This window comes from Oxyura jamaicensis, chromosome 5 (genome assembly GCF_011077185.1).
Source record: "Oxyura jamaicensis isolate SHBP4307 breed ruddy duck chromosome 5, BPBGC_Ojam_1.0, whole genome shotgun sequence".
NCBI classification, from domain to species: Eukaryota; Metazoa; Chordata; class Aves; order Anseriformes; family Anatidae; genus Oxyura; species Oxyura jamaicensis.
In genome coordinates, this window is record NC_048897.1 from 60,643,377 (window position 1) to 60,661,207 (window position 17,831).

Genomic DNA, 17,831 nt, shown 5'->3' on the forward strand with positions numbered 1-17,831 from the left:
TAGTGACAATAACCGTATGAACTAAACGTGGGCTTTTATGCAGTGTTTTAAAATGTGTGTAGTATATTTTAGCGTAAAAAGATCTTGCTTGTTGTAATGATTTATGAAACTTCAGTCTAAGACTACAAGAGAATTAACTGCAATGAGAGCACATAGTAGTCATTTTTGGACGTGTTTCTCTACGCACAGTTAGAAAAGACAGCATTGGACGTGTAAAAAGAAGTAACAAGTTGTTAGTATGGTACCATAACATTAACTGAGCAAACTCAAACTGAACAAGCTCAAATTTTCCCATTATTTTATAAATTGAATAGAAAATTTGTTTTGATCCCCAAAGTCTGTTATACAAGGAAGAAGCAAAGAGGATTGAACTTAATTGTTCTTTTTTTTAGTCTCAGCTGCTAGACACGCAGCAGCTTTGATAGAACCGTAACTAGTACTCTTCCTCTGTTTAAAAAACAAAGAAAGAACTTTCCTCGTTAGTATGTTAGTGTCTAAGGAGCAGGTGAACAGTAGAGTTGGGCAGGTCTGATGGGTCTTGGCAGGTAAAAGGCTAGTCCTGCTTTCCTCTTCGTCGTGCTGTCTTTTTCTTTTCTCCCATCCTCAGTTTCTACTCTGTTAGGTCTTGTGCTCATCTTCACAGCTTCCTTCATAGGCTGAAGGCTTCTGCCCCTTCCACCTCCCTCCCCCTTTTTTTTCTGGTAGTTTTATTTTTGGCTGCCTTTGCAGCTTGGGTCAGTTCACCTGGAGTGGCACAGGAGTGCGGGAAAGGCAGTGGGCATACAGCCAGGCTCAGAGGGATGAGCCGACGAGGGAGAAGCTGCTGCATCAGTTGCAGTCGGGCATTTACTTCAACTGTGCTCCGAGTATTGGAGAAATTCATTTCTATGTGTTTTTTTTGTTGTTGTTTGTTTGTTTGTTTGTTTTTTCCCTTTGAGAAACTTCACACTCCCGATTGTTTTGTCCTAACAGCAATACTTTAGTATAACAGAAAGTTGGGAAGTCTTTCGAAGTTGACTTCCCAAGAAATCCAACAACGGTCTCTTCAAGTCATTAAGTCAGTTGCAAAACATGTTTCCATGTTGTTTGTTAGCAAAATCTGTTAACTTTGGGCTGTCTTTATTGGCTTGGATTTTAGGTTGTCTGATATTTGTGTCCAAATAATTCTTCCACTGGGAAAACATTTGTAACGAAGAACCATGACTGCTGCAGAGAACGTGTGTTACACGTTAATCAATGTCCCGATGGATTCAGAACCACCTTCTGAAATCAGCCTCAAAAATGACCTAGGCAAGTAATGGGCCATGACTTGAAGGATACTTCATCATACCTCATCTGTCCTCGCATACTCTCATGATACTTCTGCTAGAATATTGTTTGCATTTTATAAACCCAAGTCAACTTGCGTTGATTTGGTTCTGTTGGTTTTCAAAATGGGTAAATTCTTCTGTTTGCTGTGTTTTGGGGAACTTCGTTGTATTTATCTTACGCGATTCTTCTTCTGATTCTGAGCAAAACTTTAACATCGCTTACAGTCTGTGTGTGAAGTAATACATAAATGGGCCTGGGTAGATTTAGATGTTAGATGTTTAGATATTATTACATTAGTGAGTTGTAGCAGTGCATTGGAATATTCTGGTTTAAAATGCTGTTTAAAAGCATTGAAGCAGTGGTAGAATCCGTTGAACTCAGTTAATTCCAATATATCGATCATAAGAATAGATCTGAAGTCCAGACTTAATGTTTAAATATCTCTTTCTTCCTCTGTATGCTTTTTTAGAAGTAAGGCTGTGAAGTTTATTGAGATGCTGTGTTGCATTCTTCAGGGGAATCTTCCGATGTGTAGGATTGGCGTGCCTGTTAATTGACTGCGGTGTGTTACTCTTCCCACCTATGCAATTAAGATGACTTGCTTTCTTGAATTTTCTGTCCTCTCTAGAAAAAGGAGATGTCAAGTTAAAGACAGAGGCCTTGAAGAAAGTGATCATTATGATTCTGAATGGTGAAAAACTACCTGGGCTTCTGATGACCATTATACGCTTTGTGCTGCCTCTTCAAGACCATACCATCAAAAAACTGCTGCTTGTCTTTTGGGAGATAGTGCCAAAGACCACTCCAGATGGCAGGCTTTTGCAAGAAATGATCCTCGTGTGCGACGCATACAGAAAGGTGGCCTGTTGCTTATTTTATTTCTTAAGTTCCCGTGCAGCATCCTTCTACAAAGTGTATATTTTTCTGTTATATAAAATACGTATCAGTGTGTTAAGAAGGTAAATTTCATAAAAAGGCAGTGAGGTGCCCTCGTAGACATTTGGAACGCGAACCATGAAAAAGCTTAGCGTGGGCGAAGGCTAGCAAGCGTGGTCATTAGAATCAGAGAATGGCTTGGGCTGGAAGGGACCTTAACGATGATCTAACTCCAACCCCCCTGCCACAGACAGGGATGCCACCCACTAGGTCAGGTTGGCCCCATCCAGCCTGGACACCTCCAGGGCTGGGGCATCCACAGCTTCTATTGGCAACCTGTTCACCACCCTTACAGTGAAGAATTTCCTCCTGATGTCTGGTCTAAATCTATCCTTTTTTAGTTTAAGACCATTCCCCCTTGTCCTGTCATTATCTACCCAAATAAAGAGTCCTTCTCCATCTTTTCGTAAGACCCCTTTAGGTATTGAAAGGTCACAGTGAGGTTTCTTTAGAGAGCTTCATCTGAGCTTAACAGTTAGGATGCAAAGTCTGGTATTTCAGATATGCTGCTTGTTGATTTTAGGATCTTCAGCACCCAAACGAGTTTATCCGAGGCTCTACACTCCGTTTCCTTTGTAAGCTGAAAGAAGCAGAATTGTTGGAACCTTTGATGCCAGCCATTCGTGCGTGCCTAGAACATCGTCACAGCTACGTGCGCAGAAACGCCGTTCTTGCAATTTACACCATTTATAGGTAAATGCCAGAAACTGTTTCAAGTTGTAGGTAAAGAAGACCAAGGCTAGCACTGGTGATCAGGATGGCTTTGGAAACCTCATAAACATATACCAATGGCTGGTAATTTGGGGAGGAGAGGGAAGCAGGGAGGAGGAGAAGGTTGATACATTTTTTTTTAATGTTTGTTTGCTTTTTCCTCCTCTAAGTCATTCTTTGGAAAAGTGACATGTTCTGCTGTTGCCACCTGAAGTGTGACTGAGACCCTTATTTTGCAGGTTAATTTGTATGGGCAAATGCCTTTCTTAGTTACCTAAACTTCGTTAAAAGTAATCATTGTCCACAGTTACAAATACAGACGAATCTTTACAGGGCTATACACGTATCAGCTTACTTGAAGTGAGACATTCTGTATGTACTGCAGTTACATCCTAAGCATTATTGCAGTGGTGGTTTATTTTTTCACCTAAACAGTGTGACTACATGTTACTATCAAACTGAGATCATTGTTTTGGTAATGTTTTAGCTGTCATGATAGCAGGTAGGGTTTTTATGCCAAGCCTCTTTAGTTTCAAATAATTACACAAAAGCTATGCATCGCTGTTTGATCCTTTTTCAATTTTGTAAACTCTTGTCTTTAGGATATGCAGTTACGCTGCATGTTCTACCTCTCAGCAGTAGTTCTTTTAATTATGCTTTTTTTTTTCAAAGAAATTTTGAACATCTTATACCTGATGCTCCTGAGTTGATCCACGATTTCCTGGTGAATGAGAAGGATGCAAGCTGCAAAAGAAATGCCTTTATGATGCTAATTCATGCAGATCAGGTAAGGATACCTGCCCTCAAACTCATTTGGTTTAAATAGTTGAAAATATGTTGTAGGTAACTAGCCAGTAGTTTGTTGGAAGTGTAAACTATTTAAATTCATTAAAAGCAAACAAAAACGCAACGATATGCGGCAGTTACACAATTTGTGGAGTATTTCTAGCTGCAAATAAATTAATGCAGATTGTTGGTGCTCTCTTTGTTTAAAAGGAGAGTTGCTGTATTTGAAGAAGGCGTACAATGCTGCTGAAAACTAATTAGTTTGGCCAAATAAGCCTAACTAGACTGAGAAGTACTCCATTATCTACTTCTGTAGGTAGCTTTTGCAGTCATATGAGAAAGAAATGGTAATTTCTGTTCAGTGTTTTGGTTTATTCGTTGACAATTGAATTTTGGGCCTGATTGCCATGAGTCTTGTCTCTTTGCCATCTATAGGTACCAAATGGATTAATTTGCATTTCAGGTTTAATGTTTTTTTCGTAATTCTTTTTTAAACCTTAAGTTGAAGGGTTGAATATATGTGGTTCTGTTCCAATTTTAAAAATGCATTTTTCTTCGAAATGTAGCTGAGAACTCAGAATAATGGAGAATAATTTCTTTTCTTTGTTTAGGATCGGGCATTGGATTATTTGAGTACCTGTATTGACCAAGTCCAGACATTTGGTGACATACTACAGTTGGTTATCGTTGAACTGATTTATAAGGTAAAAGGAAAATGTATTGTGGCACGCTGAAAAATAGATGCATGGTTTAGATTATATTAGACTGCTTTATGGAAGGGATAGGACACAGCTGCTGAAGGCATTTTAACTAGCCCTTAGTCCATGTCAAGACCTTGTAGCATTGCATAGAATTGTCAATAAAAGCTTTGTACTAGCTTTTGTAGAGTGTCCTTCACAGTCGGAAAAATCTGTTCTTATCCCCAGAAAAGTTTTGTCACCTTTTGCTTAATTTTCTCCCTGTAGTAAGATAGTTGCTATTCTACTAACTATATGGTTGCTATTCTTTTCCCTTTATATGCCAATGATGCGTTGTTCTTTGTGTCTAGGTGTGTCATGCAAACCCATCAGAAAGAGCGCGGTTTATTCGCTGCATCTACAACTTACTGCAGTCATCGAGTCCTGCTGTGAAATACGAAGCTGCAGGAACACTGGTTACGCTCTCCAGTGCACCAACAGCAATCAAGGTATAATTCGGTGTTTTCAGACGTTGCGGTAGCTTTTAGTTGACTGTACTACTGGATGCTGTACGTTGTACTTCTAAAGACTGAAGGCTTCAGTAAAATGGTGTGTTTGACATTTTACATTTGAAACTGTCTCAAAATAGCCCTTAAAATTGGTCTGTTTCATGTCACGTGTCACCCCCCACCCCCCTCCTTAAATTCTGAGCCTATTTTGCAGACCTGTGACTAGGGGACTTCACTTGGTAGTGGACAAGCTTGAATACTGTGCAAGCTATTCCAATAGGTGCTACCAACCTGCAGTCTTCTTGGCATGCTTAGCAAAGTAGACAAATGCTGAAGATCTGCAGACATAGAATTACTTCCTTTACTCATAAATATTATTCTTTCTAGACCAGGGTGGAAATGCAAAGTATTGAAGATTGACAGCGATTACTATTTGACCCTCTGTTTATAGATTTATCTTTGTACAGCTGATTAAGAACACACAGAAATTCTAAACTTGTATTGAAAGTTCAAAAATAGAATATTGTAATCTAGATTAAGAGTAAAAACATTTTAAATAGCTTCAAAGGTCAGAAAGCGTATTAATGCTTACATTCTCACTACAGTATAGTCGTTTTTGTTGAGTACGAGTATTGTATGTAGAAGGTGTCATTGAAGCCTTATGTAGACATGCTAATACTGGCATCTGTTTTAAATTAATTTTCATGTCCTATTGGATACTTAAGAACTGACCGAGAGCATGCAGAGATTTATTTTTTTTATGGTTTTGCTTGAATTTGAAACCAAGTCCATGTATTGTAAGCTGCTGCCACTGTTAGTCTTCCTGAATGGTTGTTGTAACAACCTGGTGAAATCATCTTTAGAGTTCACCAGAAAGCTTGGAAACTGTTCTCAGGTTCATTTCTGTGCCAACTCATTGAGGAGTTGCTTTAATAATAAAGTAGAAGCTGTCTTTTCCTGAACTTCTCTCAGAAATGTGCCTGTTTCTCCCCTTCGTTATTTAAAAATGGTTTTGGTCCTTTTGATTTTAGGCAGCTGCCCAGTGCTACATAGATTTGATCATTAAAGAAAGTGATAATAACGTGAAACTGATTGTTTTGGATCGGTTGGTTGAATTAAAGGAGCATCCCGCCCACGAACGAGTGTTACAGGTACATAAGCTCTCTTTTCCTGCAAGCTTATGTGAAGGATTTGCCTTCCCTAAAATTTTTAAGATGCCGTAGTAAAAAATGTACTTCTGAAATTCACGCCTTCAGCTGATGTAACTCTTGAAATTAAATGAATGGCCTTTTATGTTTAGGCTCACTGCTTTTACTGCTTGCATAAGAAGTGACAATAGTAAATGCTGCCTAAGTTCTGTAGCTTTCCTGGTAAATGTTTAAATACATTAAATGAACACGGTGAGATTCCTAATCCCTGGTATATGTTGCTTGTTTGTCAGTGTATTTTACATTCTGTTTCCACAATGTCCTTGAAAATTGTTAAGGACTAAAAATTAGAACTGCCTGAGAAGGAAGTCATTTGAAGTAATCTAGCTGTTATTATTTTTACTGTTTTAGGATCTAGTTATGGACATCCTCAGAGTGTTGAGTACCCCAGATCTGGAAGTGCGCAAAAAAACCCTTCAGCTAGCTCTGGACCTTGTCTCTTCAAGAAACGTGGAGGAGGTAAAATATATATGACTTGTGTTTCATTGCATGTGAATAATTCCCATTCTTTGAAAAAATACATGGCCGTCTTCAATTTTATTGGATCTTTTCTGCAGCTTGTGATTGTTCTGAAGAAAGAAGTCATTAAGACTAACAATGTGACAGAGCATGAAGATACCGACAAATACAGACAGCTGCTTGTTCGGACACTGCATTCCTGTAGTGTTCGGTTTCCAGACATGGCTGCGAATGTTATTCCAGTGGTATGGAAACATTTAATTACATTGTCATTTAATTATGTCCTGGTTGTACCAAAATACTTGCTAGCCACCTGCACAAAAGAGTAAGTGAAGCTAAAGTGTTTCTAATAGTGGGCTTCAATAAACAATGCTAGTTTTAATCACTAAAGCAATGTGGAGCTTTTGATGCTGTCGTTACTGTCATCTTAGGCTTTTATTTTTAAAAGTCCTTAAAGAATGTGAGCTGAAAAGTATCTTTACTTAAAAGTGCAATAATCTCTATCATAAGAAAAATAAATTGTGGGTTATAGTAACTGAAATGTACTTCGGGTTGTTTGACTTCAGCTTTATTAAGTAAGAGCTGTAAATGCATCTGAATGTAGAAGAAATACAACTGTGCAAACATAACTGTTGTTCTTTGTGCTCACATTTACTCTGTTGTGCTAGCTGATGGAGTTCCTGAGTGACAACAACGAAGCAGCAGCTGCGGATGTGCTGGAATTTGTGCGGGAAGCGATCCAGCGATTTGATAACCTCAGACCTCTTATTGTTGAGAAAATGCTTGAAGTGTTTCACGCAATTAAATCTGTCAAGTGAGTCACTAATACGGTACTAAACCAAAACTGGAGCACCATGTGCCTCTCTTGCATTGAATGTGTATTGTCATTAATTATGTACTGCCAGCCTTGCAGCCCACGCACACAGAAGATGCAGGGGGTAGATGACTTGTAGAGACACAGTTTCCCTCTTGCCTGTTGATACAGAAGATAGATTGGGTGACAGTGAATGAGGAAAAGCACTTCAGGTTTTGTTTCTCTGATGGAAGTGTTAATTGTATTTGTTAGTGGGTAGTATTGTTGAAGGCCAACACTAAAGTGATGTATTTGTTGAAATAGAGTTGATAGGAAATATTGCTGACTTTATTAATGTGCAGTAGAGTTACTTTTGATCTTAATGAATTTTAATTTTAGGAATATCAACCTTAGCACACATGGAATAAGTTAGAAGCTGAGAAGAAATCTTATTTGCTATACTTATTTATTAGTTTATTAAGGATGAAAGTTATTCATCAAACTTGCTTTCTGTCAGTCACATCCTTCTGAATTTATCAAGGCTGGCCTTGTCTCGGCCACCTGGTTATAAATGACTTCTCCTGATGCAAATGTATCGTTGAAGTGTGACTAAATTACCGTTCTTGTCGTAGGATTTATCGAGGAGCTTTATGGATCCTTGGAGAGTATTGCAGCACCAAGGAAGATATACAGAGTGTAATGACAGAAGTTCGCAGATCACTTGGAGAGGTGTGTTTATTTTCTTACACTAGCTTTTTGTGGTTTATCTTATACGCAGCATGCTAAAAATCAATTAAGGTGGAACAGGGTTTTGAGCTCTTGTGATATAATGGGGCGTGTACAAGAAACTGCAGAGTCTGGCGAGTTCTGAGAGGGATCTAAGGCATTGTATGCAACGTCATGAGCTTTATGCATGGGCAGAAGGCTTCTGTATGTATTTCAACATCTACCTATTTGCGTTTAGATCCCAATTGTAGAATCTGAAATCAAGAAAGAAGCTGGTGAGCTAAAACCTGAAGAAGAAGTGTCTGTCGGTCCAGCTCAAAAATTGGTGACAGAGATGGGTACTTACGCGACACAGAGTGCTCTAAGTAGTTCCCGACCCGCCAAAAAAGAGGAAGACAGGTATTTAAGATGTCTTTCTAGACTAGGAGTACTCAGTTTTGTTTTGTTTTTTAAGTGGTACTCTCTCTCATGTAGAGTTTAGTGGTTGAGGTGACTTCCTGTTTTTAAGGTATTATCTCAAATAGATGATATCTGGCAAGAAGTTGCACAATTGCTGAAGATTTGCAATCCAAACTTACTGAGTATCAAAAAGGACCTTATTAGTTATGGTACCTTGTATTCTATATAATTCTTTATAACGTGTACATGAAGTTCCATTACAGTTTTATTTGGATGCAGAGGTGTCGCCTTCAGAGTAAAAACTCCTTTTTTCGTAATACCATCTTGCATTATTTAACCTCCGCTATATTTCGTTTCGTTGATAAAACAATTGCTATATTTTCTTAATCACTGCAGATGGGCTGCTTTGTCTTGAGTGCTCATTATCACCTCAGTGCTATGATGAAACGTATTCAGGGTAGAGATTATCCGTTACATCTTTCACTCTGTATTTTGTGTGGAATTGGCTACGTGGCTTGTATATGCCTCTATCCAAAAAAGAATACTTTGAGGGGGAAAAAAACTTCAGACATTTCAAGCTTGTTTTCTGCACAGTATGGACACTAACATATGAAGATAAGTATTTTAAAAAGTATCTTCCAAAACTAGTTTTCTGATAACTGTCTGTCTTTGCAGACCTCCATTACGAGGATTCCTGCTTGATGGCGATTTCTTTGTTGCAGCTTCCCTAGCTACAACTTTAACTAAGATTGCTTTACGATATGTGTCGCTAGTTCAGGAAAAGAAGAAACAAAATGTGAGTCATAATCTGTGCTTTCTCTGTAGTTGCAAAGGAGAGCTGGTTGGGTCTTTGTTTCGTCTGGTTTCTGGTGGTGTTTGGTGGGTGTTTAAGCAGATGTGAAATGGGTTAGGTCCCAAGTGATATGCCAGTTACAGGATTGTATAGAAACAATCATTTGGGTTGCAGATAGGGCCTGCTGCTTTCCAGACACTCTGCCTAGATGATTTCTTAGGTCATGGTACTTCTGTTTCTAGACAACAAGTCCAAAAAAAAATTTTCATAGATTTTTACGAGTTTAATTTGCACCTGTTTACGAATTAAGTCAGAAATTTCTATAAAGCTGTGTAAAAATGTAATAACCACTTTCCATTCTATTTCCTTTGCCTTCCTTCTCAGTCCTTTATCGCTGAAGCTATGTTGCTGATGGCCACTATTCTCCATTTGGGAAAGTCTTCTCTTCCCAAGAAGCCAATCACAGATGACGATGTAGATCGTATTTCCTTGTGTCTGAAAGTTTTGTCAGAATGTTCTCCACTTATGAATGATATTTTCAACAAAGAATGCAGACAGTCCCTCTCTCATATGCTGTCAGCCAAGCTAGAAGAAGAGAAGCTTTCCCAGAAGGTGAGATATTATAAATACGTAATCATAAAATCATTTTTTACTGATGTTCACATCCAAGCAGGTCCCAGAAATGTCACCATTTGACTGTGTTCATTTCAGTCATTATCTGAGTGTTTTCTGCGCTATGTTTCATAACTAATTATGAAATCCTGAGTATTTGTCTCTTTGCAGAAAGAATCAGAGAAGAGGAATGTGACAGTTCAGCCGGATGATCCGATTTCCTTCATGCAGCTTACCGCTAAAAATGAAATGAGCTCAAAAGAAGACCAGTTTCAGCTCAGCCTTCTTGCAGCAATGGGAAACACACAGAGGAAAGAGGCTGCTGATCCTCTTGCATCCAAACTTAATAAGGTAATCTAAAAGTCAGCGTTAATTATGTTCACTTTGTGCTGCTCATGACCCATGTGTGTGTTGATTAGGATGAGGAGGAGAAAGGGGAGGATAAAAACCCTTCTTGTGGTTAGTTATTCCCTTTTTTTCCGGAGAAAAGAATAATACTGAGACTCAGAGCATGAAGCTGGTGGTATCCAGAGAAGAAATTGAAATTGTTTGCTGCTCTTGTCCCAGCAAAGTTCACCACAAGGAGAGCTGGGATGTCACAAGGGATTAAGAACCCCTTTACTTACCTGCTGTATCCTACTGCCAGGTGTAGTGCATCTTGTTTCATAGTTCCACTGTTTTTTAGCTGCTGGTTGCTAGGATTTGCAGTGAAGATCCAAAGAGAGGAAATGTATCGATTCATTCATTAGTTAGGAAAACAGGCTTTTATTCTTGCACTCTGCACGAGTTCTTCTACTGTTTAAAGTTACCTTTTGGTTTGAAGTCACTGTCTCTTTTTCCTTCTGATCTTTTTAAGAGTAATATAGCATGTTACGATTTTGTGAGTTCAGTTCAGAACACATTTCATCTGGAAAGGTTTTACAGATTGTAGCATGTACACAAAGGGAGAGGTGAGGAAGGATGGAATTAAAACTCCATTTGTATGAATAACATGGGAAGTCTCTGTGAGTTAGCTGTAAGGCATTTGATTTGGTCTGTTTTGGAAGGCTTATGCAAGAAATAGGAATTTTGTTTTCCAGAATGTTACTTTTAAGTATTTTTCTAGACTAAATTTGTGATGTTCAGCTGAAGCAGTTATTTTGTCTATTTTCTTTCTAGAAAGATAGTTCTGTGAAATTGAAACCTCTTTGCGCGCCTCTTGTGTTTGTGTTGAAGGCTAAAAAACAATGGATTCACTTGGAATTTATTAATTTGCCCTTGTTTGTCACAATTTCTTGTTTTGGCATGGTTTATGAGAAAAATACCTTACATTCTTTTCCTCTGCAGGTTACTCAGCTGACAGGTTTCTCAGACCCTGTTTATGCAGAAGCATACGTGCACGTCAATCAGTACGACATTGTTTTGGATGTGCTTGTGGTAAACCAGACCAGTGATACGCTGCAGAACTGCACGCTAGAGCTTGCCACACTAGGTAAGGAGTACTGGTGGAAACAAAGCAACTGCTAGGCAACAGTGAGGGGCTGGGTATTGACACCCAGTTGCAAGTAGGTACTGAGACACTTCTAAATACTTACTGAAAGTGTTTTTTTTTTTTTGAATTCCCTTAAAAATATTTTTTCCTTCCAAATGCTTGAATAGTCACATCTACTGGCTCTGAGAGATAGCAGCCGACGTTACACACAGGAATCAGATTTTGAGCTGTCGTGTATTTTCTCCTGGAAAAAGAGCATTTTATTTTTCCTTTTTCCTGATATGTAGAAAGTTTTCGATGTACCTATTCCTCATTGTACTTTTACTGTAGAGCAAGATGACAAAATCTAAATCGGTGTGGAGCAAATGGGAGGCACTAAAAACAATCTGCCCTGGGTGATGCTTGCAGTCATCCAGAAGTACTTGAGTACGGTGTGTACTCACCTGAAACTATTCCCTGTCCTAACAGCTGTACTGGTGGCATGTTTGAACAACGCTGAGGCATCAGAAACTTTTGGGTTTGGGACCAGGGCAGATAATCCAAGAAGAGTAGCCAATTTCCTGTTAGTTATCTTCTGTTTTGGTAGTCAGGAGTTGAAATATGGGTACAGCATACTTGGAGAACATGTTATATACTTCCCAAATTGTACTGAGAGAACTAAAGAGTCTCTTAGAATTTGTTGCTAAGGGACTAGGAAAAGTACAGCTCTCGCTGTTTCCTGGCAACAGTTAAATTCAGAATAAAGGTGATACTTTGACCTTTAGATAGCTTAGGCCGTGCAATACCGAACATTGAACTTTGGTTTTGAGGCACTCGATGGTAGGGTTAGGTATTTTGATGGGGGTGGTGATTAAAGCACAGCGTAGAATTAAGTTTGCTGTCTGTTTAAAAACTACTATCAGACTCAATCTGAAGACAATTTAGGTCAGTGTTTTCCTTTGTTTTCAGTGGATTTGGGGTGAGTACGCTAACATTTTAACTGAAATTTCTCAATGGAATATAAATTATTTTGTCCTGTGGGTAGGAAACTGTAGAAATGAACAAAACGACAACAAAAGACAAAATAATGCCTGTATGGGATTTAGTGCAGCGCTGTAGGCTCTATTGTTGAATCCCAAGAAAATAAAAACGTTGTTCCAAAAGCTAACTTCTTGTGTGCTGGTAATGTTTCCTGACCCCCCACCTCCCAATTTCTTTAAACAGGTGACTTAAAACTTGTGGAAAAACCATCTCCTTTGACTCTTGCTCCACATGACTTTGCAAACATTAAAGCTAATGTCAAAGTTGCTTCAACAGAGAACGGAATCATTTTTGGTAATATCGGTAAGTAAACAATTAATTGTACGTGCAAAATTAACAGGCAGCATTCCTGAACTGCTCCATGAGCTACAAAATAAATACCTAAAATGCTTCGTACTGGAAAAGGAAATTAAATGGTCTGCTGTGTATGAGTATTTTGTAATGTGTTGTTTTTTTTAATTGTACCACTTTTATGTAAAATCATGGTGGGGCATGCTGCCTTCAGACTGGTGGTCAGCACGATTCTTGAACCCAAGTCTCTGCATTGAAAGTGAGCTGGGCAGCCTTGCCTGGAAGGCTGATGCACTTAACTCAGAGTTCTGTGGCAACTTGGGTACAGCACCTGAGGAGGGTAGAGATCAACACTGAGCTGAGCAAGTGCTGGCTGTTGTTAGCTGGCAGGTGGTAATTGGGTACTCCTACCTACTGCAGACTCGCTTTTTAAAACACTAACGCGTTTTGTTTTATTTTGCAGTGTATGATGTCTCTGGAGCTGCCAGCGACAGAAACTGTGTGGTTCTCAGTGATATTCACATTGACATCATGGATTACATCCAGCCAGCTTCCTGTACAGATGCGGAGTTCAGACAGATGTGGGCAGAATTTGAGTGGGAGAACAAAGTTAGTTTTACTTTTTGTACGCTATTTTGGGTTCTTCTGGAAAAGTTAGTTTTTGATGAGACTGCAGACTTATTCATACTGCTGAGCCCCTCCAGTTTTGAATTACGCTGTCTTCTTTCTTGAAATGATGTGCTGTGCTTCAGGATTTTCCATGGCTTCCAAGCAGAATAACTTTATTACTTTGCTCTACAGCAGTAGCATCCAGAGTAGTTATGGATGATACACAAAATACCTGCATACACACAAAATTCTGGGTACATTTAGTACGAGAGGGTGCCCGCACTGTTAATTCAGGACATTTTTGTAAGGATTTAAAGGAAATAATCTCATATGACAGAGCAATATAATGTAAGAATAGACTAGAAATGCTAAAAGAGAATGAGATGTTTTACACAAACTGTACAGCCTTGTTTGCTACAAGGATCTTCACATGTATTCACTTGAGACTGGAAGTAAGTGCCTGAAAGGCAGCTTGTGAATAAATTCTAACTAATGATACGTGAAGCCTTAGCAATTTGGAAACAAATTCTGAAATAGATTTTAAAAGGTTATTTAAACAACACCCACAACATTCGGTATGAGAAAGTCAAGGCAGCCCAGGGAGTTTTGTTGCTAGAAGGGAAAGATGAAAGTAATTTTATAATTGGTTAAAAGCAAGCTTTTGGTCTAGATACCACTTTTTCTTCTGGCAACGTGTGAACTGTATTCAGACAAAAAATATACGATTTGCTGTAGAGAATCTGTGTGTCCAACGGAGTGTCATATTTACCTAACACATTTTAGAAGCTGTAATAATAAAATGTAGTTTCCACCCCTTAATGAGTGGATGGCAGGAGATGAAGATTTGGTATGATTCCACCACATGAGGGGATATCCAGCCAGCTCTCTGAATGTGGCATTCCTCGAGGAGAAACGTAGTGGCAATCTTTTATAGAGAACTGAAGAAGGGATAGTTTCAGGAATGCCTGAGCTGCTGTTTAAAGTAATTGCCCTTTTTCTTTTCCTCTTTGTAAGGTTACTGTGAATACAAATATCATTGATCTAAATGAATACTTACAGCACATACTGAAGTCAACCAATATGAAATGCCTTACTCCGGAGAAGGTGAGTTGTTTGCTTGGAGACTTTTTGTGACACCCTTTTTTGCGCATTTGCTTTTTTCTTTAATTTGTTTAGCATCTGTTACAGATAATTACTAGAAATGCCTGCGTAAAATACAAAATCATATATATGCCTCAAAGTTCGTAATGCCCTGAAATGAGTAAGAAGCAAATTGTTATAAAAATGGTGTCACTTTATCACTTCAACTGCTCCTTGTTAAGTTAGAAGAAAATCCAAACGTACAGATTTGATGAACCATCTGTTTTCATACAGCTTTTTTCAGTAGTTCAAAGTTCTTTCCTTCTCTCTCAAAGCTAACCTTTCTTTTGATAATACAGCCTTTTTGCTGTAAAACAAAACCTGTGCAGTAGCTGTTTGTTGCCAAGATACACTGTGTATGTATACCAGATATTAGCTAATACATAGGTAGCTAAAATAGGTATACTACCTACTTGCTATTTTTACCATTTCTGCTGTTCATTACCTAATACCGTTAAATGTCATCCGACCTTGTTTTAAGAAATAATACAGATTGCATATCTTTCAATATTAATTTTACAAAAACCACCGCTGCTTTCTATGGCGTGATTCACACGTTTCACAAAAAGCTGCATGTGAAAGCAGAAGTTTAAATGTTAAACACTGATACCCGTCTAGCTGTACCTACAGTGGAGGAGAACCTATTTAAAGGATTTTGGTCTTTCTGAAGAGTTGAAATGTGCTTTCTGTAGGCACTTTCTGGTTATTGTGGCTTTATGGCAGCCAATCTTTATGCGCGTTCCATCTTTGGAGAAGATGCACTTGCAAACGTCAGCATTGAAAAGCCAATTCATCTGGGACCAGATGCCCCTGTCACTGGTCACATACGAATCCGTGCAAAGAGTCAGGTAATGAGCACTGTTTCTTCTTGTCATTTTTGAGAAAATGTACTTGAACGCTCTTAAAAACTTGCAACTTTGGGGGATGTTAGTCAACTTCTAGTACTTAGGTAACTGGGGAAAGATTTGGACTAGATGAATAAATGAACTTTAGTTTTTAAACCTTCTTACACATATTTTGTGGGGGCGAAAAATGTCTTTCCAGTTAGGTTTATTTATAGTGTAAAACATCTCTCCGAGTGCATTACCATAAAATAGGTCTTCGGACCACCATTTCTTAATCTTTACCCATAGCACTGCAAATAGGATGTTGTGTTGCATTTGCATTTAAAGAAAGATCAATTGCTCCCTGAGCTTTCATGATCTTCTCCTGCTGAACTAGGCATTTCAGTTTCTCATTCAAAGGAAATTTTATGCATGTAATTGCTATTCACTGGTTCTTTTTTTAAAAAAAAAAAAAAAAAAAGCAAAACCCAAAGTCTTTAGTAGAACTGCTTTTTAAAGGTGCATCTATGAGTCTGCTTTGAATTTTAGAACTTCTACCTTCTGACTAAAAAGGACAAGATTGAGAACCTCGATAATGAAAGAGCTACTATACTGATCAAAGCTTTTTTTACACAGCATACAATAAAGGGCAGTCTCAGTTTTCACAAAGAAACCTTTTAGTTTGTGATGTCACTGTAAAGCTTTTGGAGTAATTTAATGTTTTTGATATGCTTACAGCGACTTTTTGACATAAGACAGCACTCAGTTACATATACCAGCTTGATCTCATCTTGAGATCATTTTGCTGTTGATTAGGTGGATTTACTTGGGTAATTTCTTTTGACCCTTCTTTAGTGTCTGTGCAGCATGGTTCTGTGGTGAAATTATTTTCTGTAGCCTTGATGTATTGAATGCTACTATCAGCACTGAGACTTCCAAAAGCTGAATTTGAGTAATTGGACTGACAGGTGTAATTTCTCCAGTGGGAGCGTACTTCTGATTGATAGAAGGTCAAAAGACTTAAAATTCTTTATTTTTCTGCATCGCATATTGAAGGCAAGCTTAGTAGCTTCAAGCTCATTAAAGTTTCATTGCTTCAATAATATATTTAGGTGTTGCCTTTAGCTAGTGGTAAGAAGGTGTGCACTAGAATTTATGTAAATAAGTGGATAGTTAGAAATACTTAGTTTCCCATGCCCCTAGCTTCATAGGTTTCTGTATATGGAACTTCATTTTAATATAGATAAAGTGATTTGTATTTTGTTTTAAGTTATCAGTGTCATAAATTTCTTCCTTTTTCCTTACAGGGAATGGCTCTGAGTCTTGGAGATAAGATCAACCTGTCTCAGAAGAAAACAAGTTTATAAATTTTACTTAAATAATGTCTTTTCAGGTCTTTCACAATTTAACTTTAGGTATGTGGATTTTGGGATCCAGAACATCATATATTCTTCAGTGTTCTGTAATTGTAGAAGCCAAGCTTTTGAGCTGAAAGCATTCCAGCAGATAATTTATAGGTTCTCCATGATTGATACTGAGCAAAACTTTTTAATTTTTTTTTTCTTTGTCCTGGACATGGTATTTTCTTTGTCTCTAATATATACTGATGCTCACAGTACAATAAACAAATTATACCTATACTGTTTTGTGTGTAAATTAAAAATTGGGTATTTGATTAGTACTGAATACATGGCGGGGGTTATTTTAATACTCTAGGAAAATGCTCCTTGCTTTCTGAAAGTGTTTACAGTAATGACTAGGCCTGAATTATGTGAAAGTGATCGTGGCACTTAAAATACTCTAGTGTATTTAGTAGCATAGACTTGACAGCTAAATCAAAGGCTGCATCGTCTAAATGCTTGGTTCAGTAACGTAATCACTTGGCACAGACGAGGTTATAATATCAGCAAAGGACATTGTTAAAATTCATCTGTTTCCAGCAAGCAGTAGAATCTTAAACTTTGTTAGGTTCTAAAAACTCTTCTGGAACATTATCATCACAAGTATCCTAACATTCTCAGTGTTGTGGTTTTATTTGTTTTTTAGTTAAAAGCAAGAAAGACAGCGACTTGCAATATTACAGCTGTAGAAATGTAAGCAGTACTTTCAGTGGATGCAGCCATTAGCCACGTATTTGAGCTCAGGAAGGAAGGAGTGAGACTCATAGTGATCTTGCATTGACACCCAGTGAATTGAACCGTGTTGAGAATTTGTGGAAAAGGAAGAATTGTGAGTGGAGTTCAGGTCAGGATATGAAAGTGAGTTAACGCCATTTGGCTACTAAGTGTTATGCAAATTAGCAGTAGATTAAAGCATGTACACATTAGATTGAAAATACATTTGGCTGAATCTGTTGAGCATTAATCTGAATTTTGTTAAATTGTTGTAAGCAATTAATTCTACAGAAGAGCCCGCAGAGCCAACACAACTCTTCCAGCTGGCACAAAGTCCTCCTGATGAAATTGAACAGCTGTAGTCCTGCTCCAGTAGGACAGAAGAGAACTGAATTAGTATCCTGAGGAGCCGATTTCCAAACCATTTAAGGCCTCAGTGATG

General features: G+C 38.2%; 1 protein-coding gene across 1 annotated transcript; it reads left to right on the forward strand.

Annotated features, from left to right (window-relative positions):
- Positions 1–1,138: 1,138 nt before the first annotated feature.
- COPB1 (COPI coat complex subunit beta 1) lies at positions 1,139–16,915 on the forward strand. Its single transcript, XM_035326722.1, has 21 exons — positions 1,139–1,290; positions 1,940–2,169; positions 2,771–2,940; positions 3,631–3,745; positions 4,356–4,448; positions 4,793–4,930; positions 5,962–6,081; positions 6,490–6,597; positions 6,696–6,842; positions 7,266–7,411; positions 8,023–8,119; positions 8,355–8,515; positions 9,191–9,311; positions 9,693–9,920; positions 10,092–10,271; positions 11,247–11,391; positions 12,595–12,714; positions 13,166–13,311; positions 14,326–14,415; positions 15,144–15,299; positions 16,583–16,915. The coding sequence occupies exons 1-21, from the start codon at positions 1,200–1,202 to the stop codon at positions 16,640–16,642; spliced, it is 2,862 nt and encodes a 953-aa protein (XP_035182613.1). The 5' UTR covers positions 1,139–1,199; the 3' UTR covers positions 16,643–16,915.
- The last annotated feature ends 916 nt before the right edge of the window (positions 16,916–17,831 follow it).